The sequence below is a fragment of the Coregonus lavaretus genome, assembly GCF_964263955.1.
Source record: "Coregonus lavaretus genome assembly, contig: HAP1_SCAFFOLD_156, whole genome shotgun sequence".
Lineage (NCBI taxonomy): Eukaryota > Metazoa > Chordata > Actinopteri > Salmoniformes > Salmonidae > Coregonus > Coregonus lavaretus.
This window is the reverse complement of record NW_028164304.1, coordinates 703,617-727,461: the sequence shown is the minus strand read 5'-3', so window position 1 is coordinate 727,461 and position 23,845 is coordinate 703,617. Positions and strand designations below refer to the sequence as shown.

The 23,845-nt window shown below is 43.5% G+C and overlaps 1 protein-coding gene across 1 annotated transcript; it reads left to right on the top strand.

Moving 5' to 3' along the window:
• Positions 1 to 1,406: 1,406 nt before the first annotated feature.
• LOC311117199 (BBSome complex member BBS4-like) lies at positions 1,407 to 23,206 on the top strand. The gene is made up of 16 exons (XM_084192178.1): positions 1,407 to 1,445; positions 4,740 to 4,782; positions 7,721 to 7,800; positions 8,956 to 9,019; positions 9,251 to 9,362; positions 9,687 to 9,759; positions 9,977 to 10,030; positions 10,184 to 10,311; positions 11,552 to 11,606; positions 11,765 to 11,833; positions 16,384 to 16,536; positions 16,752 to 16,923; positions 19,446 to 19,515; positions 20,254 to 20,392; positions 20,799 to 21,015; positions 21,317 to 23,206. The coding sequence occupies exons 1-16, from the start codon at positions 1,419 to 1,421 to the stop codon at positions 21,511 to 21,513; spliced, it is 1,653 nt and encodes a 550-aa protein (XP_084048304.1). The 5' UTR covers positions 1,407 to 1,418; the 3' UTR covers positions 21,514 to 23,206.
• The last annotated feature ends 639 nt before the right edge of the window (positions 23,207 to 23,845 follow it).

Sequence of the window (23,845 nt, the reverse complement as noted above, 5' to 3'; positions counted from 1 at the left end):
CAAATTAAAAACATAAAATAACGCCACTAAGTGTACAAATTAAAAACATAAAATAACGCCACACTGCAGGTCGCAAAGAGACGCTGCTAGCCGCTATTTGCTTAGTTACGTTCATGGTTACGTCACGTATGACGAAAGCGCGTAAGTGCAAGCCCACAGACACCCATAGAGAATGTATTGAAAGCTTTGAAATTTGAAAAAAATAGATTTTACATGACAGGCTATGAGAGACTTCTGGGCGATTTTCAACCTGACTGAAATCGCCCAAAAACGGGCGGGGCCATTTGAAGCACGACTTTAGCCTGATTTGACATTTAGTGGCAGTCAGATCAGATTACAACACTGATAACTACTGTTGCCGTGATATAATTGATTAGAAAAAAAATCCCTTCCTTTTCCCGTTTGGCAGTGCGTCGCCCATATCGCCCTATTGAACAGGCCGTCCCTGCACAGCAGAGTGTAACTCGTGCAAACAGAGTATAGTAATGTGAAACGTGTGTGTTTCATATGGTAACAAAGTGTGGTTTTTAAAAAGAAGTGTATAGTTTTTACAAGAGTGTTTAATTTTGCAAAGGATCTGTAGTGTTTTGCTAATTGGGTGTGTGGTTGTGCTAATTGTGTGTAGTGTTTTGAAAACACGGGCCCTGTTTTGAAAATCGTGCTTAAGCAATCAAAAAAAACTGTAATAGCGCAACGTCTCCACCTAAATGCACTGGAGGCAACAGTGCCCCTTCTCAGCCAGCATTGTTGTGTCCCGTTCTCTGTGCGAGCATGGCGAGGGAGCGTGAACAGGGCGGGACCAAAATTGGTGAAAGCAGGGGCGCGTTCAGCAGGACGCAACGTTTTGGAACGTTCAAATATAAATATGTAATGTAGATCAAACATGCCTCTCTGAAATGTAGACTAAGGAATAACATTGGCTCTATTCATGGTTTTCTATCTGCAACGTTCGAGAACGTCTGACAACTGAACGTGGTCCTGGGCCCGGTTGCATAAAATATCTTAAGTGTTTCCCTTATGGCTAAATTATACATAAAGCTATACATTAATTATGTTAACGTATGACCCAAAGTGATCTGTTCTTGCATTTTGCAGTCTATGACATTTCAGTTTGACATATTAATTATGGTAATTTATTACGAAGTAGTTTGGATGTAGTGAACTACTACTACTTTAGTAAACTATATTTTTCTTAAGGGTAGCTTTAGTGCAGTTTAACTTCTTCAAGTGAAGTAATTGGTAGCTTCGTAAACTATACTTTCAGAGTAACTTCCCCAACACAGCAATGTCAGAGACGTTAGAGACAGAACTCCTTCATAATCTCTGGTAAGGATTTTTGAAACAGCTAAAAAAAGACCCCTTTCCTCTAGCGTAACTATGGCAACAGCATCCTGCGCGCTGTTGTGTGTGCGGTCAAGATGGCGGACGAAGAAAACACACTAACTGTGAGGATAATTTACTTGCTATGAATTGGGATTACAATGGTAAACCGAATAAAATCTGCAATGTCTCGGAGATAACTAGCTGGGATGTTTGTTGTTAGCAGTGTACTATGTCTAGGAACGTTTTGCTGAGCATTCTCCAGCTCTATCTAGCTGAAAACATAGCAGATAGCTAACGACTAGCTTGCTAATGCTAGCAAAGTCGTTACAGCAGTAACTGTTGACGTTACAGCTCTAATTGGGTCATGGCTAAAATGTTTTTGTCAAATAACGAAAGACAACAAAAGTTGGAATGTTTTGCATTTTAGCTAACCCTAACCCTTTTCCTAATCTTAACCTAATTATCCTAACCTGCTACAGTAATACGTTTGCTTAGCTAGCTAATTAGCTAAACTCACGAAATTAATGTCATAACGTTATTTTTCGAAATCAAGGGGTATGCCTTTATTCCATCCGTTGAAATTCAATTCAAATAGTTCAAAGATGTTTCTTGCGTTCTTAATGACGCCCAATATTACTGGACGCCACAAGCAGATGTGAAGTCGTCATTATTAGTCGGCGACACGTTGTTATTGTTGTTGGACAGCAAACATGGCGGATGAAAGTGTTGCTGGAGCCAGCCTTCTTAAGGTAATTTCGTTAATGCATTTGGTAAATAATGCTGTAGTAAAGTTGCAACAGAGCATGCTGAGTCTACTTTCTAGTAGTCAGAATAATCTCACTCGAGATATACGCTTGAGCAGACAACGATATGACGTTGAACGACGGCACAAACACCGACAGTTTTGGCGTTTACGCGCTACAACCACAGTATCTGTACTGACGAAAGAAGCAGCAGTCGAGGATGCAACATGCCTTCGAAGTGTGTGGAAGCGGGATCGAAGACGCGGTGAAGATTTTTGCAGTATGATGTTGGATGGTTTCGACGATGTTCAATGGCGCAAACACTTCCGCATGACTTGGACCACATTTGAGCACCTTGCACAGTTACTAGAGTCCAAGATAACTAAACAGACCACCAATGTCCGAAACACAATTGAATACCGTGAAATGCTTGCTCTCTTTTTGTGGTGGTGTGCAACACCGAGCGAGTACCACATTATTTCAAGTTTATTTGGAGTCGGCGTCTCTACTGTTTTCATCATTCTACGACAGGTTACCGCAGCTGTTGTGAAGACGATGTACAACCGCATTATTTCGCTACCCGGTGGTGAAGGCACGGTAGACACCATCTGTGGGTTTAAGCAGCTTGGGTATCCACAATGTGCAGGTGCCATCTGCGAGACACATCCCCAAAATATAATCCAAAGGACTACTTGAACAGCAAAGGGCAGCATTCTGTTGTTTTGCAGGCTGTTGCTGATCACAACCTCTGGTAAGTGTTCTGCTGCTCATCGAATGTCTGTTTTGACAAACAGAGGCCATGTTACCACTTGGTGATATATAAGACATGTTTTAACTGTTTATTTTCTTTATTTTTCTAGCTTCACTGATGTCTATGTGGGGTGTCCAGGTCGCACAGGGGATGACAGAGTATTGGCCAACTCTGATCTTTTCAGACTGGCAGGGGGGCCATCTTTTTCTCCAGGAGGTATGTAATTAAACATCTATGATTTTGCTACAGTTATATAGAATTTAAGCACATTACTATGGTTGCAAAGTTTTTAGTTATGACCTATTTACTGTAGGTGTACAATTGTTTCTGAATCTACAATTATTCCCTCTGTCACAGAATTCAGCGATTGTCAATGGAGTAGAGATACCAGTTCATCTGGTAGGAGACCAAGCGTACCCACTGAAGAGGTGATTAATGACAGCCTTTACCCAGGACACAGCTCTGAATAACCACCAGCAGAAGTTTAATGACCACCTGAGTTCTGCCTGGGTGGCTATTGATGACGCCTTAGGACGCTTTAATGGACGCTGGAGATGTTTGGTGAAGTGCATGAACATTGACATTAAGTTGACGACAGACATTGTGACGGCGTGTTGCATACTGCACAATGTGTGCGAACTGAAGAAAGAACAGTTTCGGCTGAATGGAACATTGGCCAAGATCAGCTGAAGAAAGAAGAGTTTCTGCCTGAATGGAACCGGATCCTCATTGGCCAGGATCATCAGCAGACAGAGGCTGAGCTCACAGAGCAAGACCAGAGTTTACTACAAGGGCCAGTGGAGGAAAGGGTTGCTATCATACGGGATGCCATTATGACCTCTTTACAGGACACCATCATAACCGTACACTGATGTTTGAGCTTTTGTGGTGCAAGTTGTTTGTGATTACGTAGTGTTAAATACAGCATTGCTCATGTTGTGGCTATGCCAACAAATAACATTTTGTAACGACGTTGTGAATTTGCAGTGCAACACATTTTCTTGAATGCTATTTACTTTTGGCAGTATGTTTTCAAGATGTTCTTGAATGCTATGTTACACTTTGTATTTTTAAGAGATTTTTTTACGTAAACGTTATGTTACATTACTTTGTTTTATGTGAATGCTTTGTTCTTTGAAGAGACCCTCAATAAATGTGTTTTATGAACATGTGTAGAACAAAGTCATTGCAATGCAATTTAGTCCAACCAAATCAACACTCAATTAAATGAATAACATATTCTAGCAGTAATTTAATATTTGAAAACCACACAAAAAACCTATTGGTGATAGAAAATGTAAAAAGAAAATGTAAAAAGAAACTTGGCAACAGCAAGCACAGACAAACCTTGCATTTGAACAAATACCAAACACAGTATTTTGTATTTATTCCGGATCCCCATTGGCTGCAGCTACTCTTCCTGGGATCCAATCACAATTACATACAATAAATCAATACATAACACAACTCATTATTACACACTACTCTACCATAACATATCTACAATGCAAAATCAATAATACAGCAAAATCAACAGTAAAGTGAGTTATGGGGGAAGCAAAAGTCCCACAACAAAAGGTGGTGAAAGAGGTAATGAGTGTATTAAAGTAAAGCTCCTACATAAAAGGACAGGCATGTCTCCGCTGGAGCCATGTCATGCCTAGTACAGGGCCTTCTAGCGGCATCAAACTCCCTTATAAGTGTTCTAGTCTACTTGGTGTGCCAACAAAAGATGGCTGACTGTCACCAAAAGAGTCTGATGGTCCAGGTGTAGTGTATAATGCATCCCCAGAGGGGAATGGTGAATGAGGTGGCAGGATGCAGGCCAGGAGTTGCTCCAAAATGGAGACTCGCTCTCCCTGACCACATCAATGTGTTGCCTCATGGATCTCCCTCTCAAAGTAACTGTTGGTCTTTTTCAGCTTCCAGTGGCCTCTGAGCTGAAGAAACGCCAGGCTCCAAAAGGTAAATGTCTAATTACACAACTGTGACTGTGTGAATGATTGTACTTCTTCTCTTCAAAAGACTACATTTTTCCATTGAAATGTCACATAGGCCTGTGTTTTAACATGACAGTGGAGGGCATTAGTTGCACAGGTATGATGCTATAGGCCTATTTATTTGGGGGAAATGGTTTGGCTAACTGAAAGCATTTACTAAGGTCACCCTAGTCAAAATTAGTCTCTCTAGATATCCAGGTTGCCTCCCACAATTTTAAAACGCTCCGGCTTAACAGCGTCTGTACGTAATAGAACGTCGGTTTGGCATAGAGGAACAACGTCACTGCCTACCAGTGGAGGCTGCTGAAGGGAGGATGGCTCATAATAATGGCTGGAATGGAGTCATTGGAATGGCATCAAACACATGGAAACCATGTGTTTGATGTCTTTGTTACCATTCCATTGACTCCATTCCAGCCATTTATGAGCCGTCCTCCCCTCAGCAGCCTTCGCTGCTGCCTAGTCACTACCTTATCCGCTTGAATAAAATACAAAATAGTAGCTAGCAAGATGAAGATCACAGAGGTTATTTTTTATGAGTGCATTTCGCAAGCGGCTAGTTTGCATTAACTACTTTAACTAAAACCACTGCAAATGTTTTGCCTGCAAACTTTGATTTCGAAACACGACATTCTGGCATGTCTGCTTTGTGATTTTTTGGGAGAGTTGTCTGTCTGAAGAGGACCCACCCCGGAACAAATTTTTCCCGTTATCGTAGTTGCCAAAACAGTCCGTCCTCTAAACCCAACCCTCACTGTTGCATATGGACGAGACCTAAGTCAAAATGCCATAATTAATGCTCGCTGCAGTGTGTTACAGACTTTTAAACAAATATTTTATGAGACTATAGAGGGCACCCTTACCCTTTTTCCTATGTTTAAGCTGACAAACTCACAACCATATTCCAAGACACAGTAAAAATATATAGGTCATTCGTATAGAATAGCTTGTAGATATTGTTTTCATCCATCCCACAGAAGTTGACCTTCAATATTTTTTTAAAGGCCATGATATCACCCTTAGGCCGCTTCATTCATCACCCGCTGTATTTTGTGTGCCAACTCATTGTTGCGCAGCCCACTACACAAGTCATGTTATTGATACAAAGCAATTGTAGGAGAAGCACCAACCCACAATTCTTCCACTTGACCTCAATTTCCGAAGAAGTGACAAGTTGAAGAGTGAACTTGATCCGCTTCAGGGGTCTTTTGATCTCGGCTTTTCTTCAAGCATTCTGCTCCAACTTATCCTCGTTGCTCAGCTGGATTTTTAAAAATAGTTAACAGAATAATACAAATCTGTCTCCTCTATCTACACATTACAGAGATCATGCATACAATGAGAGCATGTTTTTTGGGGGGGATGAAACCTTTTCGCTGGCTATATTTGGACGGTTCCATGCTGGGTTCCTCTTCCTATGGCTGCTACTCTCTTTATTGTCCCGTAAAGACGTGTCACACACCAACTCCCCTCCCTCCTCAAAATCTGCCCAGCTTTAGTAAGTGTGGACTTAGAGTGCCACAGGGCCGCAGCTGAAACCCAGAGACAAGAATATTATTGCTGTCTCGGCAAGAGCCAAAGCGGATTAAGCCCACAAATAGGGCCACTCCAAATCTGATGCGGCAAATATGAGAGGGGGAATGCAGTCTTCATGCACTGCAGTCTACCACTCAGCGAACAGGGGAAAAAGGGAAGGCTCTCTCTGTGGGGTTAGAGTGGGGCTCCAGTCGGGGTTCTTGCTGTGAGACACTGGAGCTCCGACTTAAGGATTGGTGAGATAAAACAGAGGGGAGCTTTGGTGTAAATCACAGTATTTCCACAGGCACTAGCCTAATAACATGCAGTACCAGACCCTGTAGTGTAGTGTCAGTCAGCTTCATTTCATATAGCCAGTATCCTATTGCTGCCTCACCGGTAGGTACAAGATAAAAGGATTACTGAAATCAAAGAAGTCACTCTATTTGGAATTACAATGGCCGCTTTCTTGAATACAATTGTGTTCTGCTAGAGGAAAGGTTTCCAGTACTGTTATACAGCAGCACGGTTGGCATGGCCATCTTAGCTCACCAAATATATCCCACTGTATTGATTTTCATGTTCCCTCTGTCTGTCTGTCTGTAGTATGTGCTCCTCATTCCTGTCAGGAGCCCTGAGCTTGTTAAAGACATGGTTGCCTGGGCAACAAGGATCATATCTTAATGGCAGAGGCATAATAAAACAACATCATGTTCTGTAGCTAACAATTAGCAGTACTGTAACTATTATCGAACTTACTGAGGTATTACGTCTGAGGAATGTAGCCTGAAGGGTTTTTGTTGGAAAATGTTGCATCTGTGGTTGTCTTATTAAAGACTGATGCAGATCACCGTAGTTTCAGGTAATAGAATGGCAATAACTTTAAAGGAGATAGTCTCTTCTTATTTATCATTGAAAATGCTATAGATATTTCTTAATTTAATTACATTTCTTATTGATATTTCTTGATTTCTTTCTTTTTTACTTTTTGGGATTATTGTGTATCGTTTTGTATCGCTAGGTATTATTACTGCACTGTTGGAGCTAGAAACACAAGCATTTCACTGCACCTGCGATAACATCTGCAAATCTGTGTATGCGACCAATCAACTTTGATTTGAGATAGTATAACATTACATGGCAGCATGACTCAACTCATATACAGTAATGTCAGCTTCAGTTGTTCTGAGAGGTAAGAATGAGACCGTTTTGCTGTACTCGATGCATTCATTTCTGACCGCGTCGTGGATTGTTCTATTAAATCTATTCTTATCAGCGCGGGTCAACAAGGGCCTATAATGAGAAAGGGTGGAGGGGTTTGTTTGGTATCGGGACAATATGCTGTCTCCTCATCACCCCTGAATGTCTACTCTGCCTCTCCTCCTCAGCTCCGGAACTTCCCATTCTGGAGAGGAGGAACTGGCTCATCCACCTGCACTACATCCGCAAAGACTATGAGACCTGCAAGGTATGCCACCCCCCCCCCGCTGTCTCTGCCGGTGGTCCGGTCCAGTCCCTGACTGTCATTCATTTCCCCCTTGTTTAATGTGCATTGGTGTTACACTGCCCTTTCTGTTAGCCTAGACAGCATGCAGATAATGAATGAAGGCATCAAGGGCTCCCTCCCCCTCCCCTTGTCTTAATGTCTTCTACTGAAAAGGGACTGCTGAGAAGATAGTGATGTAATCATCTGTTTCAAGCTGTGTTCCGTCTGTACATTTGAAAATGCTACTAGGGCATGCTATTTCCTCCTACCCTGCATGCATGGTTAAATAAATATGAACCCACTGCACAATCTCCGAAGTACAGTTTTGTAACAACAGCTGTTATAACCAAGAATGTCGGGTTACTACAGGTAACTGCCAAAATAAAGGAAACCCTTGAGTAAATGAGGGATACAAAGTATATTTAAAAAGCAGTTGCTTCCACCCAGGTGTGGTTTCTGAGTTAAGCAATTAACATCCCATCATGATTAGGGTCATGTATAGAAATGCTGGGCAGGCCATTATTTTGGCTACCATGGCTATGCCCCCATAGGATGACAATGGCCCCATCCACAGGGGCACGAGTGGTCACTGAATGGTTTGATGAGCATGAAAACTATGTAAACCATATGCCATTGCCGTCTCAGTCACCAGATCTCAACCCAATTGAACACTTATTGGAGATTCTGGAGCGGCGCCTGAGACAGCGTTTTCCACCACCATCAACAACACACCAAATTATGGAATTTCTTGTGGAAGAATGATGTCGCATCCCGCCAATAGAGTTCCAGACACTTGTAGAATCTATGCCAAGGTGTATTTAAGCTGTTCTGGCTCATGGTGGCCCAACACCCTATTAAGACACTTTAAAATCAAATGTTTTACATTATTTTGCCAGTTACCTGTATGTCCGTCTTAGTTGGCATAGGAATGCTTTATCTGTCAATCCCAAAACGGAGTGTAGCCAATGTATTAGTCTTCCCTGCCAGACTCATGGCACTCCACCCCAGTATGTTGGAGATATCGGCTGTGGGAGAGACTACCAACTTAGGAAATACAGTCGATATTCAGTTCTTGCAATATTCTTGTAACATCAGTTTGCTCCAGGAGCGGAGATCATGTTTGTTGTTTCCCCAAAGGCAATGATCAAAGACCAGCTACAGGAAACCCAGGGAATGTGTGAATATGCCATATACGTACAAGGTAAGAAGCCATACTACATTACGTTCCACATCCCTCATCGTGTGTTCATCACGTTCAAACGGTTTATCCCAACCACAACAGAGCTCTAGTCTATTCCACTCAAAACCAAGCTTTAGATGCACAATTTCCTCCCAACAAACAGGCTTCTACCCCCTACTGCGCCTTAGATTTTAATGTGTTGGTTTAACTCCCTTTCATGCTAATGTAAAAGCCTATTTTCTTGCTATGAAGCACTAATCTTGCGTCTGGAGGGGCAGATCCAGCCGTCCCTGGAGTTGTTCCAGAGCTGTGCCATCCTCAATCCCACCAGCTCCGACAACCTCAAACAAGTGGCCCGATCGCTGTGAGTAGAGAGTACCCTGCCTGAGCACTGAGCCTGCCTGGGCTAGACACTGCTTTTGATCATAGCACTCAACAGGCAGGAACAGGTCATACAGAATATAATAATGATATCAGATTGTGTTGTGCAGGGTTCCTTACGAGATCAAGGTAGTTTGTATGGTATTAGGGATGGGAACTATGTTTGGCATCCGCCTTGGTGATGCGCGTCTACCATTTTGCGGCAGAATACACACCGGGCATTGGCTGATTTAGGAGATGTTGGATTTAGGGTTACTCTGTGCTTGTACGTCCGTTTTTATAGTTGTTTATGTATATATTTTTTCAGTTTTCTGCTTGGGAAACACAAGGCAGCCATTGAGGTTTATCATGAAGCCGGGAAGCTCAATGAGAAAGACTGGGTAAGAGAAAAGATTGTGGTTTCCTCTCCTTATTTTTGGCCTGTACTTGTAACCATTGGCAACTTAAGATTTATCAATCAGCATTGCTCTTCCTGGATTTACACACTGCTTCTCAGCTATAGGGGTTAAGTGTGGAACACTGAACTATATGCATATTCAGCCATTTTTATTTGTTTTGTAGCTCCATATAGCCACTCTGATATTTTTCTCACTCCAGGAGATCAACCATAATCTGGGTGTATGCTATTCCTTCATAAAAGACTTCCAAAATGTGAGTATGAGCTGGATTTTGACACACTGTTCATAAGGAAGTAATTCGACTAAATTGTTATTTTAATACACATTTCTGAATGAAATGGCACCTCAGCCATTGTTCAAGTATTTGACAGTGGATGATAGAGTAGAGATATCTGTTGTTTTCCAGTCTGAAGAGCAGTTGAATGCAGCCTTGCAGTTGAAAAAACACGACAGGACATTCATGACACTGGGAAAGGTCCACTTGTTGGCGGGAGACACGGACAAAGCCATCGAAGTGTACAAGAGTGCAGTTGAGTAAGTTTGGATGTAGAGACTGTTCTAAAACGTTTTAAACGTTTAAAAAACGGTTCTAAAAGTTGGGAAACTTTGCACTACTTCTAATATGCTCTAGAAAATCTCCTATGGGACATTTGTTTATTATAGGATTGTGAATAGGTGACATTTAGAGAGAACATTCACTGTAATTAAGTTTAAAAGAAGTTCATCCTCATGGAAGAAAATGTAGGTTTGTTGAAAGGTTGCTTTGTTATTAAAAACCTAAATGTGTTCCTTTTTTAATACTAGAGGAACAACTTTCACTGAACTTCCATTATTTAAAAAACATGCAGCACTAAAGCCTTCATTAGTGAATAGTTTTTTAATAATAGAGCAATGATAATATAGACGAGTTTTAGACAACCTTTTCACAGTAATGATTATGCAGCAGAAGGGTAATTTTCCCCTACATAGCTATTAATGATGATGTTCATTTAAGATGGAATAAAAGGTTAGTAGAAAATCCCTTAAGACTAAAAAAAAACATGCTGTGCTTTAAACATTGGGATCTGTTCCTGGTTGTAATCACACTAGTTTAAAAATGTCTGCTCTAAAATGGTTGATTTCAATCATCTAAACAACTGAATCAGACTCACTTATCATCTCTGACTGAAGGCCACCCATTTCCTTGTTCAACGTACTGTACAAGTCCAAATCTCTGTTTCAGTATCCTCACTAGCATATTACTTAGAACGAAGCAATACATTTGTGTGTGTGTGTGTCCATACTGGCAAATGGTTTTCTAGTATGAGTAAGTGGTATGTCAGTATGGATATTAGTATGGATATAGGATCACAGCCCAAATATCCATTAAAGAATCGTCCTATCCAGGGCAGCGGAGGAAATAAGGTAATGACAAAAGTCAGTGTATATATGTGTCCCGCGTTGCCGTGCTCATTATTACTACTGCCTATTGGGTAAATGAATTAATCAAGTCGCCCAGCTACTCGGCTTGCTTTTAATTAGACTTACCATTGTGAACCTTGATTCAACCTCAGCCTCTCGTCTCTCCTCCTCCCCTCACAAGGCTTTCTTTATGTGTTTTCTTCCCCCCCAGTCATAATTAATACTCTGCAATTATGCTGAATCGAACCCATTAAATAATCAGCAAATTACAAGATCCGTTCTTCTATTTGCATGAGACTAAGTGTAGATAGACATTATTATGTGTAATTACATGCGTAGAGGTGAAATTAGAGGTGTCTTTCCCTCTGTGTAGGTTCTCTCCAGAGAATGCAGAGTTGCTGACCACTCTGGGGCTCCTGTATCTGCAGGTGGGTCTGAAATCAACTCTGAACACACTCTTAAGAGTGGAATGTTTTTTTATTAGGAAATGGGTTAGTATATTATGTTGTGTCCCCAAAAAAAATGTAATGACGTTTTTCCAGAATGGTGATATTTGTTGTCACTGATTGTTGGTAATCTTCCACAGCTGGGAAAATACCAAAAAGCATTTGAACATCTCGGGAATGCACTTACTTACGACCCTAATAACTATAAGGTAAGTGGCCACCATATTATGAGCTTGTTTCACTTTTTATAAACACCTGATACATGTACTGCAACATTGGGTCTGCTGTACTGTATGTTTATAATGTGCAGTAGGGTTCCCCAACTGGCGGCCCGCAGGCCAAATCTATTTTATTTGGCCACCCAAGTTTTCTGAGCAAAAAAATAAAATAAAATAAATATATACAGTGGGGAGAACAAGTATTTGATACACTGCCGATTTTGCAGGTTTTCCTACTTACAAAGCATGTACAGTGAGGGAAAAAAGTATTTGATCCCCTGCTGATTTTGTACGTTTGCCCACTGACAAAGAAATGATCAGTCTATAATTTTAATGGTAGGTTTATTTGAACAGTAAGAGACAGAAGAACAACAAAAAAATCCAGAAAAACACATGTCAAAAATGTTATAAATTGATTTGCATTTTAATGAGGGAAATAAGTATTTGACCCCCTCTCAATCAGAAAGATTTCTGGCTCCCAGGTGTCTTTTATACAGGTAACGAGCTGAGATTAGGAGCACACTCTTAAAGGGAGTGCTCCTAATCTCAGTTTGTTACCTGTATAAAAGACACCTGTCCACAGAAGCAATCAATCAATCAGATTCCAAACTCTCCACCATGGCCAAGACCAAAGAGCTCTCCAAGAATGACAGGGACAAGATTGTAGACCTACACAAGGCTGGAATGGGCTACAAGACCATCGCCAAGCGGCTTGGTGAGAAGGTGACAACAGTTGGTGCGATTATTCGCAAATGGAAGAAACACAAAAGAACTGTCAATCTCCCTCGGCCTGGGGCTCCATGCAAGATCTCACCTCGTGGAGTTGCAACGATCATGAGAACGGTGAGGATTCAGCCCAGAACTACACGGGAGGATCTTGTCAATGATCTCAAGGCAGCTGGGACCATAGTCACCAAGAAAACAATTGGTAACACACTTCGCCGTGAAGGACTGAAATCCTGCAGCACCCGCAAGGTCCCCCTGCTCAATAAAGCACATATACAGGCCCGTCTGAAGTTTGCCAATGAACATCTGAATGATTCAGAGGAGAACTGGGTCAAAGTGTTGTGGTCAGATGAGACCAAAATCGAGCTCTTTGGCATCAACTCAACTCGCCGTGTTTGGAGGAGGAGGAATGCTGCTTATGACCCCAAGAACACCATCCCCACCGTCAAACATGGAGGTGGAAACATTATGCTTTTGGGGTGTTTTTCTGCTAAGGGGACAGGACAACTTCACCGCATCAAAGGGACGATGGACGGGGCCATGTACCGTCAAATCTTGGTGAGAACCTACCTTCCCTCAGCCAGGGCATTGAAAATGGGTATTCCAGCATGACAATGACCCAAAACAAATGGCTAAGGCAACAAAGGAGTGGCTCAAGAAGAAGCACATTAAGGTCCTGGAGTGGCCTAGCCAGTCTCCAGACCTTAATCCCATAGAAAATCTGTGGAGGGAGCTGAAGTTGAGTTGCCAAACGTCAGCCTCGAAACCTTAATGACTTGGAGAAGATCTGCAAAGAGGAGTGGGACAAAATCCCTCCTGAGATGTGTGAAAACCTGGTGGCCAACTACAAGAAACGTCTGACCTCTGTGATTGCCAACAAGGGTTTTGCCACCAAGTACTATAAATCATGTTTTGCAGAGGTGTCAAATACTTATTTCCCTCATTAAAATGCAAATCAATTTATAACATTTTTGACATGCGTTTTTCTGGATTTTTCTGTTGTGATTCTGTCTCTCACTGTTCAAATAAACCTACCATTAAAATTATAGACTGATCATGTCTTTGTCAGTGGGCAAACGTACAAAACCAGCAGGGGATCAAATACTTTTTTCCTTCACTGTAGAGGTCTGTAATTTTTATCATAGGTACACTTCAACTGTGAGAGACAGAATCTAAAACAAAAATCCAGAAAATCACATTGTATGAGTTTTAAGTAATTCATTTGCATTTTATTGCATGACATAAGTATTTGATCACCTACCAACCAGTAAGAATTCTGGCTCTCACAGACCTGTTAGTTTTTCTTTAAGAAGCCCTCCTGTTCTCCACTCATTACCTGTATTAACTGCACCTGTTTGAACTCGTTACCTGTATAAAAGACACCTGTCCACACACTCAATCAAACAGACTCCAACCTCTCCACAATGGCCAAGACCAGAGAGCTGTGTAAGGACATCAGTTCATGCTAGACCTGCACAAGGCTGGGATGGGCTACAGGACAATAGGCAAGCAGCTTGGTGAGAAGGCAACAACTGTTAGAAATTAGAATTTATTAGAAAATGGAAGAAGTTCAAGATGACAGTCAATCACCCTCGGTCTGGGGCTCCATGCAAGATCTCACCTCGTGGGGCATCAATGATCATGAGGAAGGTGAGGGATCAGCCCAGAACTACACGGCAGGACCTGGTCAATGACCTGAAGAGAGCTGGGACCACAGTCTCAAAGAAAACCATTAGTAACACACTACGCCGTCATGGATTAAAATCCTGCAGTGCACGCAAGGTACCCCTGCTCAAGCCAGCGCATGTCCAGGCCCGTCTGAAGTTTGCCAATGACCATCTGGATGATCCAGAGGAGGAATGGGAGAAGGTCATGTAGTCTGATGAGACAAAAATATAGCTTTTTGGTCTAAACTCCACTCGCAGTGTTTGGAGGAAGAAGAAGGATGAGTACAACCCCAAGAACACCATCCCAACCGTGAAGCATGGAGGTGGAAACATCATTCTTTGGGGATGCTTTTCTGCAAAGGGGACAGGATGACTGCACCGTATTGAGGGGAGGATGGATGGGGCCATGTATCGCGAGATCTTGGCCAACAACCTCCTTCCCTCAGTAAGAGCATTGAAGATGGGTTGTGGCTGGGTCTTCCAGCATGACAACGACCCAAAACACACAGCCAGGGCAACTAAGGAGTGGCTCCGTAAGAAGCATCTCAAGGTCCTGGAGTGGCCTAGCCAGTCTCCAGACCTGAACCCAATAGAAAGTCTTTGGAGGGAGCTGAAAGTCTGTATTGCCCACCGACAGCCCCGAAACCTGAAGGATCTGGAGAAGGTCTGTATGGAGGAGTGGGCCAAAATCCCTGCTGCAGTGTGTGCAAACCTGGTCAAGACCTACAGGAAACGTATGATCTCTGTAATTGCAAACAAAGGTTTCTGTACCAAATATTAAGTTCTGCTTTTCTGATGTATCAAATACTTATGTCATGCAATAAAATGCAAATTAATTACTTAAAAATCATACAATGTGATTTTCTGGATTTTTGTTTTAGATTCCATCTCTCACAGTTGAAGTGTACCTATGATAAAAAAATTACAGACCTCTACATGCTTTGTAAGTAGGAAAACCTGCAAAATCGGCAGTGTATCAAATACTTGTTCTCCCCACTGTATATACACTACCGTTCAAAAGTTTGGGGTCACTTAGAAATGTCCTTGTTTTCGAAAGAAAAGCAATTTTTGTGTCCATTAAAAGAACATCAAATTGATCAGAAATACAGTGTAGACATTGTTAATGTTGTAAATGGCTATTGTAGCTGGAAACGGCTGATTTTTTATGGAATATATACATAGGCGTACAGAGGCCCATTATCAGCAACCATCAGTCCTGTGTTCCAATGGCATGTTGTGTTTGCTAATCCAAGTTTATCATTTTAAAAGGCTAATTGATCATTAGAAAACCCTTTTGCAATTATGTTAGCACAGCTGAAAATTGTTGTGCTGATTAAAGCAGCAATAAAACTGGCCTTCTTGAGACTAGTTGAGTATCTGGAGCATCAGCAATTGTGGGTTCGATTACAGGATCAAAATGGCCAGAAACAAATAACTTTCTTCTGAAACTCATCAGTCTATTCTTGTTCTGAGAAATGAAGGCTATTCCATGTAAGAAAAGAAACTGAAGATCTCGTACAACGCTGTGTACTACTCCCTTCACAGAACAGCCCAAACTGGCTCTAACCAGAATATAAAGAGGAGTGGGAGGCCCTGGTGCACAACTGAGCAAGAGGACAAATACATTAGAGTGTCTAGTTTGAGAAACAGTACCCGGTACTATTTCATGAAGCTGCCAGTTGAGGAGTCTGTTTCTCAAACTTATATATTTATTTTATTTTATTGTTGGACATAAAAGACTAAAAACACCAGCAAATCAGCTCCAAGTGATTTTAATTTTGGAAATATGTTCCAAAGTATTTCCAAGCATAATAGAGAGATATATGTGATTGTATACAAATGTAAGCAAGGTTTGAAATGATTATGTTTTAGTCAGATATTATATCTGTTTGAGCTTCTTGCGGTCAATTTGCAGTCTACAAATTATTTGTAATTATGTTCCGGCTCCCTGACTATCCACTCAAGAAGAAATGGGCCTGCAGCTGAATCTAGTTGATGATCCCTGCAGCTGAATCTAGTTGATGATCCCTGCGGCTGAATCTAGTTGATGATCCCTGCGGCTGAATCTAGTTGATGATCCCTGCGTCTGAATCTAGTTGATGATCCCTGATGTACAGTATGTCAGTTATGTGTATGCATCCCTGCTAGGCCATCCTGGCAGCAGGCAGTATGATGCAGACCCATGGGGACTTTGATGTGGCCATGAACAAGTACCGCGTGGCAGCATGCATGGTCCCCGAGAGCCCCCCGCTCTGGAACAACATCGGCATGTGCTTCTTCGGCAAGAAGAAATATGTAGCAGTGAGTATTCTCATATTTCACATACTGTACATATAAGATGGCGTCAAGGACCGATATATGTCATATGACAGATTGTCATATCTTTCCATGGCATCAAAGGGGGCATACTAAGACTACAGTACACACCTCAAATGCCATTTTAAGGACAGTTGTTGTTTTGTTGTCTAGCCATGTTAAACCCCTCTCCGTTCCGGTTTCCTTTCTGTGTGAACCAGGCCATCAGCTGTCTGAAGCGGGCCCACTACCTGTCTCCGTTTGACTGGAAGGTGCTGTACAACCTGGGCCTGGTGCACCTCACCATGCAGCAGTATGCCTCTGCCTTCCTCTTCCTCAGCGCTGCCACCAACCTGCAGCCCCGCCTGGGAGAACTCTACATGCTGCTAGCAGGTAACACTAGCCTGGCCTGGGAGAACTCTACATGCTACTAGCAGGTAACACTAGCCTGGCCTGGGAGAACTCTACATGCTACTAGCAGGTAACACTAGCCTGGCCTGGGAGAACTCTACATGCTACTAACAGGTAACACTAGCCTGGCCTGGGAGAACTCTACATGCTACTAGCAGGTAACACTAGCCTGGCCTGGGAGAACTCTACATGCTGCTAGCAGGTAACACTAGCCTGGCCTGGGAGAACTCTACATGCTGCTAGCAGGTAACACTAGCCTGGCCTGGGAGAACTCTACATGCTACTAGCAGGTAACACTAGCCTGGCCTGGGAGAACTCTACATGCTACTAGCAGGTAACACTAGCCTGGCCTGGGAGAACTCTACATGCTACTAGCAGGTAACACTAGCCTGGCCTGGGAGAACTCTACATGCTGCTAGCAGGTAACACTAGCCTGGCCTGGGAGAACTCTACATGCTGCTAGCAGGTAACACTAGCCTGGCCTGGGAGAACTCTACATGCTGCTAGCAGGTAACACTAGCCTGGCCTGGGAGAACTCTACATGCTACTAGCAGGTAACACTAGCCTGGCCTGGGAGAACTCTACATGCTACTAGCAGGTAACACTAGCCTGGCCTGGGAGAACTCTACATGCTACTAGCAGGTAACACTAGCCTGGCCTGGGAGAACTCTACATGCTACTAGCAGGTAACGCTAGCCTGGCCTGGGAGAACTCTACATGCTACTAGCAGGTAACGCTAGCCTGGCCTGGGAGAACTCTACATGCTGCTAGCAGGTCATGCTAGCCTGGCCTGGGAGAACTCTACATGCTGCTAGCAGGTAACACTAGCCTGGCCTGGGAGAACTCTACATGCTGCTAGCAGGTAACACTAGCCTGGCCTGGGAGAACTCTACATGCTACTAGCAGGTAACACTAGCCTGGCCTGGGAGAACTCTACATGCTACTAGCAGGTAACGCTAGCCTGGCCTGGGAGAACTCTACATGCTACTAGCAGGTAACACTAGCCTGGCCTGGGAGAACTCTACATGCTACTAGCAGGTAACACTAGCCTGGCCTGGGAGAACTCTACATGCTACTAGCAGGTAACACTAGCCTGGCCTGGGAGAACTCTACATGCTACTAGCAGGTAACGCTAGCCTGGCCTGGGAGAACTCTACATGCTACTAGCAGGTAACACTAGCCTGGCCTGGGAGAACTCTACATGCTACTAGCAGGTAACACTAGCCTGGCCTGGGAGAACTCTACATGCTACTAGCAGGTAACACTAGCCTGGCCTGGGAGAACTCTACATGCTACTAGCAGGTAACACTAGCCTGGCCTGGGAGAACTCTACATGCTACTAGCAGGTAACACTAGCCTGGCCTGGGAGAACTCTACATGCTACTAACAGGTAACACTAGCCTGGCCTGGGAGAACTCTACATGCTACTAGCAGGTAACACTAGCCTGGCCTGGGAGAACTCTACATGCTACTAGCAGGTAACACTAGCCTGGCCTGGGAGAACTCTACATGCTACTAGCAGGTAACGCTAGCCTGGCCTGGGAGAACTCTACATGCTACTAGCAGGTAACGCTAGCCTGGCCTGGGAGAACTCTACATGCTACTAACAGGTAACACTAGCCTGGCCTGGGAGAACTCTACATGCTACTAGCAGGTAACGCTAGCCTGGCCTGGGAGAACTCTACATGCTGCTAGCAGGTAACACTAGCCTGGCCTGGGAGAACTCTACATGCTACTAGCAGGTAACACTAGCCTGGTCTGGGAGAACTCTACATGCTGCTAGCAGGTCATGCTAGCCTGGCCTGGGAGAACTCTACATGCTACTAGCAGGTCATGCTAGCCTGGCCTGGGAGAACTCTACATGCTACTAGCAGGTAACACTAGCCTGGCCTGGGAGAACTCTACATGCTACTAACAGGTAACACTAGCCTGGCCTGGGAGAACTCTACATGCTACTAGCAGGTAACGCTAGCCTGGCCTGGGAGAACTCTACATGCTACTAACAGGTAACACTAGCCTGGCCTGGGAGAACTCTACATGCTACTAGCAGGTAACACTAGCCTGGCATGGGAGAACTCTACATGCTACTAGCAGGTAACACTAGCCTGGCCTGGGAGAACTCTACATGCTGCTAGCAGGTAACACTAGCCTGGCCTGGGAGAACTCTACATGCTGCTAGCAGGTAACACTAGCCTGGCCTGGGAGAACTCTACATGCTACTAGCAGGTAACACTAGCCTGGCCTGGGAGAACTCTACATGCTACTAGCAGGTAACACTAGCCTGGCCTGGCCTGCTCCCATCTGGATTGGCTTTATGTGCCACTTCCACCTTACATACTTGGTTCAAGGTATCACATCGGCATTCCCTTATATTTACGCTAGAATAATGTTCATGTAATGGGATCTGTTTATATTCATGTGTTTATGGATGTTTACAGGTTTATATTTTTTGTATAGGTTTAGTTGTTGTAGTTACCACTGAACTGACCACTCTCCTCTTTCAGTTGCACTGACCAATCTGGAGGACGTGGACAATGCCAGGAGATCCTATGAACAAGCTGTGGCTTTAGACCAGTAAGTTGCTCCCAATCGAACTTCCATTCAGTTTGAACTTATGTCCTGAGTCAATCTACGAAGTTCAAGTTGTGTTTGAATTAAATTAATTTAAAATGAGACTCAGAGATATGACATCGCCACGAGCAGCACTGCAGATGTTGCTTATACACTGAGTCTACAAAACATTAAGAACACCTGCTCTTTCCATGACTAACCAGGTGAAAGCTATGATCCCTTATTGATGTCACCTGTTAAATCCACTTCAATCAGTTTAGATGAAGGGGAGGAGACAGGTTAAAGAATGATTTTTAAGCCTTGATACAATTGCAACCTGATATTAGGAAGGTGTTCTTAATGTTTCGTACACTCAGTGTAGGTGCGATGCAATATGATGTGCTCATATACAGAGTATCACAGACACAGGAGGTTGGTGGGACCTTAATTGGGGAGAACAGGCTGGTGGTAATGACTGGAGCGGAATGGGTGGAACGGTATCAAATACATCAATCACATGGTTTCCAGGTGTTTAATGCCATTCCATTTGTGCCGTTCCAGCCATTATTATAAGCTGTTCTCCCTTCAGCAGCCTCCTGTGACCACAGAGTACCTCTCGCTTTAATGCTCTTAGTTGTTGCAGACATCAACCCAATAGTGCTGTTTACTTCATACATCGCTGACTCTACCTTTTGATTACTGATCTACCTATCTATGACTTATCGAGTCGATCTGTTTCCACCGGCTCCTTGTTCCTCCCAGGTCCAACCCTCTGGTCAACCTGAACTTTGCCATTCTGCTGTACAACCACGGGGACAAGAACGGAGCCCTGCAACAGTACCAGGAGTTGGAAAGGAAAGTGAACATACTGAAGGACAGCAACACTGAGTTTGACCCTGAGGTACAATCCAGTAGCTTCCTCTATACTCTACATACAATGTAGGTCAAACACAGGATTTTGGTGGCACCTTAATTGGGGAGAACAGGCTCGTGGTATTGACTGGAGTGGAATGGTATGAAATACATGAAACACATGATTTGATGCCATTCCATTTGCTCCGCTCCGGCCATTTATTATGAGCCGTTCTCCCCTCAGCAGCCTCTTGTGAGGTCAAACTACTGATGGAAGAGACAAACGTTTGCCAATGTTGCATTAACGTGACGTTGATGTTAATATGATGAATGTTATGTAATACAGTATGGTCAGTATATTGTTCCACATTCTTGCACCGGCTTAATAACATCGCAAAAAAAATGGCCTCTTCAATTTCTTGACGTTTCCTAATACCGCCATTTTGTTTCCATAGCTGATGGACATGGCTCAGAAGATGGCCGCTGCCTTGCAGGTGGGAGAGAGCCTGGAGTGGACCAAGCCGGTCAAAGACCCCAAGTCTAAGCAGCGCTCGGCGGGGGCCACAAGTAAAGCCCCTGGCAGCTCCCAGCAGCCCCTAGGCACCAACCAGGCCCTGGAGCAGGCCATGTCCTCCGCCGCAGGCTACAACAAGAGCATCACACTCCCCACAGGTAACACATCACACCATCCTTATATATTTTTATGCATTTTACGTGATAGTTGGGTAAACGCTCGCTTAAAATAAAAAAGGCGTTTACCCTCCATTACACTACTGGTAATTAGCTCGGTTATATGGATGAGACAGAGAGACGTGTCAAGTTAACATAATAATATGATCTTGTCAGTAGACTGTTAACTTGACTCACGTCTCTCAGAGAGCTCCTTGCAAAGTGTAACACCAATAGAAAATTAACTCATTACAGAACACTGCGTATACTTAGTAAAATTCAGTTTCTAACACCTGTCTCTCAGGAGTGTCCCCCCACAGCCAGCCCAAGCCCCCCTCCCTGCCCTTGGAGGAGGAGCCTGATGTGGAGACCACCCCCACCTCGCCTGACGACCCCTCCCGAGCCCCCCAGCCAGAGGAGTCAGACCCCTCCACCACCCTGCCCCCTCTGGCAGCCAAGCCCAAAGTCAAGAAGAGCAAGTTGAAGCAAGAGCTGAACTAAACTAGTCCCCAGGCCTGTAGTGTATCACTCAGCCTATCTAGTCCCCAGGCCTGTAGTGTATCACTCCCAGAATGTCACTCAGCCTATCTAGTCCCCAGGCCTGTAGTGTATCACTCCCAGAATGTCACTCAGCCTATCTAGTCCCCAGGCCTGTAGTGTATCACTCCCAGAATGTCACTCAGCCTATCTAGTCCCCAGGCCTGTAGTGTATCACTCCCAGAATGTCACTCAGCCTATCTACTCTACAGGCCTGTAGTGTATCACTCCCAGAATGTCACTCAGCCTATCTAGTCCCCAGGCCTGTAGTGTATCACTCCCAGAATGTCACTCAGCCTATCTACTCTACAGGCCTGTAGTGTATCACTCCCAGAATGTCACTCAGCCTATCTAGTCCCCAGGCCTGTAGTGTATCACTCCCAGAATGTCACTCAGCCTATCTACATTTACATTTACGTCATTTAGCAGACGCTCTTATCCAGAGCGACTTACAGTTGAACTAAACTAGTCCCCAGGCCTGTAGTGTATCACTCAGCCTATCTAGTCCCCAGGCCTGTAGTGTATCACTCCCAGAATGTCACTCAGCCTATCTAGTCTACAGGCCTGTAGTGTATCACTCCCAGAATGTCACTCAGCCTATCTACTCTACAGGCCTGTAGTGTATCACTCCCAGAATGTCACTCAGCCTATCTAGTCCCCAGGCCTGTAGTGTATCACTCCCAGAATGTCACTCAGCCTATCTAGTCTACAGGCCTGTAGTGTATCACTCCCAGTATGTCACTCAGCCTATCTAGTCTACAGGCCTGTAGTGTATCACTCCCAGAATGTCGCTCGGTCTCTGTCCGTGTTGGTTTTCATCAATAATTTCTAGTCAAAGGCCACAAGGCGTTCACTAGCTTTTTGATTTAGCTTGTTACAAAGTGCTTTATGTTGCACTTTCTTCTTAGCCGTATTGCTCTGAGTGGCCAATGGTCTTACTAACCAAGGTGAGCCAGTCTAGTGACAGAGGTGTCGTAATGAGTTGACTTCCTGATCATCAAAGGCCTTGACATGATCTCTTTTCAGTACGTTTCAGATACTTCCTGTGTTCAACTTTCTCTATATGTCTGTGCCATCTGTTAACATGCAGTGTCAAATGCAGCATATGCTTTTTTATTCAGCCTTGGTGAGAGTGGCACATCTGGATTGTCATTTATAAATACACTAAATATACAGTCCTCCATTTTAAGTAACCTCAGTAATATATGACAATCATGAATGAGATGAGGGAAAGAAGGATTGTAGTGTTTTATACCTATACAATATGGCTTGATTGATCAAGGGCCTTTTTTTTTTACTATTGTTGAATTTTAAGATGTTTAGAAATTGTGATGTTTGCCTTGTTGACAGAATAGATGTATTTATTGTTGCAAAATCCAAAGAGTCATGAAGGTGATTGATAATGTTGTGCTCTTTATTTTAGTCACAGTAGTGTTCAGTTAAATGGAACACAGTTGGTTGGGTACACCATGCTAGCATGATGAGTAGCCTTGTCAGAGACTAAAGACTTGATTTAGTTCCCCAAGCTAAGGCCTAGACTTTAGCTCAGCGGCTAACAGTTGTGGCACGCAGAAAACTCGTTCCTGTACGTGTGTGTGAACGTGCATGTGATATACAGATAACTGCCAAAATAAAGGAAACACCAACATAGTGTCTTAATAGGGCGTTGGGCTGCAATGCACCTTGGCGTAGGTTCTATAAGTGTCTGGAACTCTATCGGAGGGATGCGACACCATTCTTCCACAAGAAATTCCATCATTTTGTTGATGTTGGTGAAAAATGTTATCTATCCAGATTTCGGCTATTTGATAGGATTAAATGCATAGAAATATAATTAATAGAACGAGAGTCCCCATTTAAGCAATGATTTGTACGTTCTATTCATTCTATGTCTATGCATTTAATCCTATCCGATAGAAGAAATCCAGATAATTTTTGAAAAACTGGGCCCCGGTGACAGACGGCCATGGCATATGGTTTACAGCTCATCAAACCATTCAGTGACCACTTGTGCCCTGTGGATAAGGCATAGACATGGTAGCCAAAATAATGGCCTGCCCAGCATTTTTTTTAAACATGACCCTAATCCTGATGGGATGTTAACTGCTTAATAAACTCAGGTGTGGAAGCATCGGATATCATTATACATTGGCCTTTTATCAATTATATTTGCTCACCTCGTCCTCTCCATCCGCTCTCGGCTCCTTCTGAAAAAGGTCAAAGATAATCGAGGAGAGTGAACGTGGATGGAATGCGCTTGCTTGAAATTAGACAGTCCTTCTCCACTCTCGCGTCA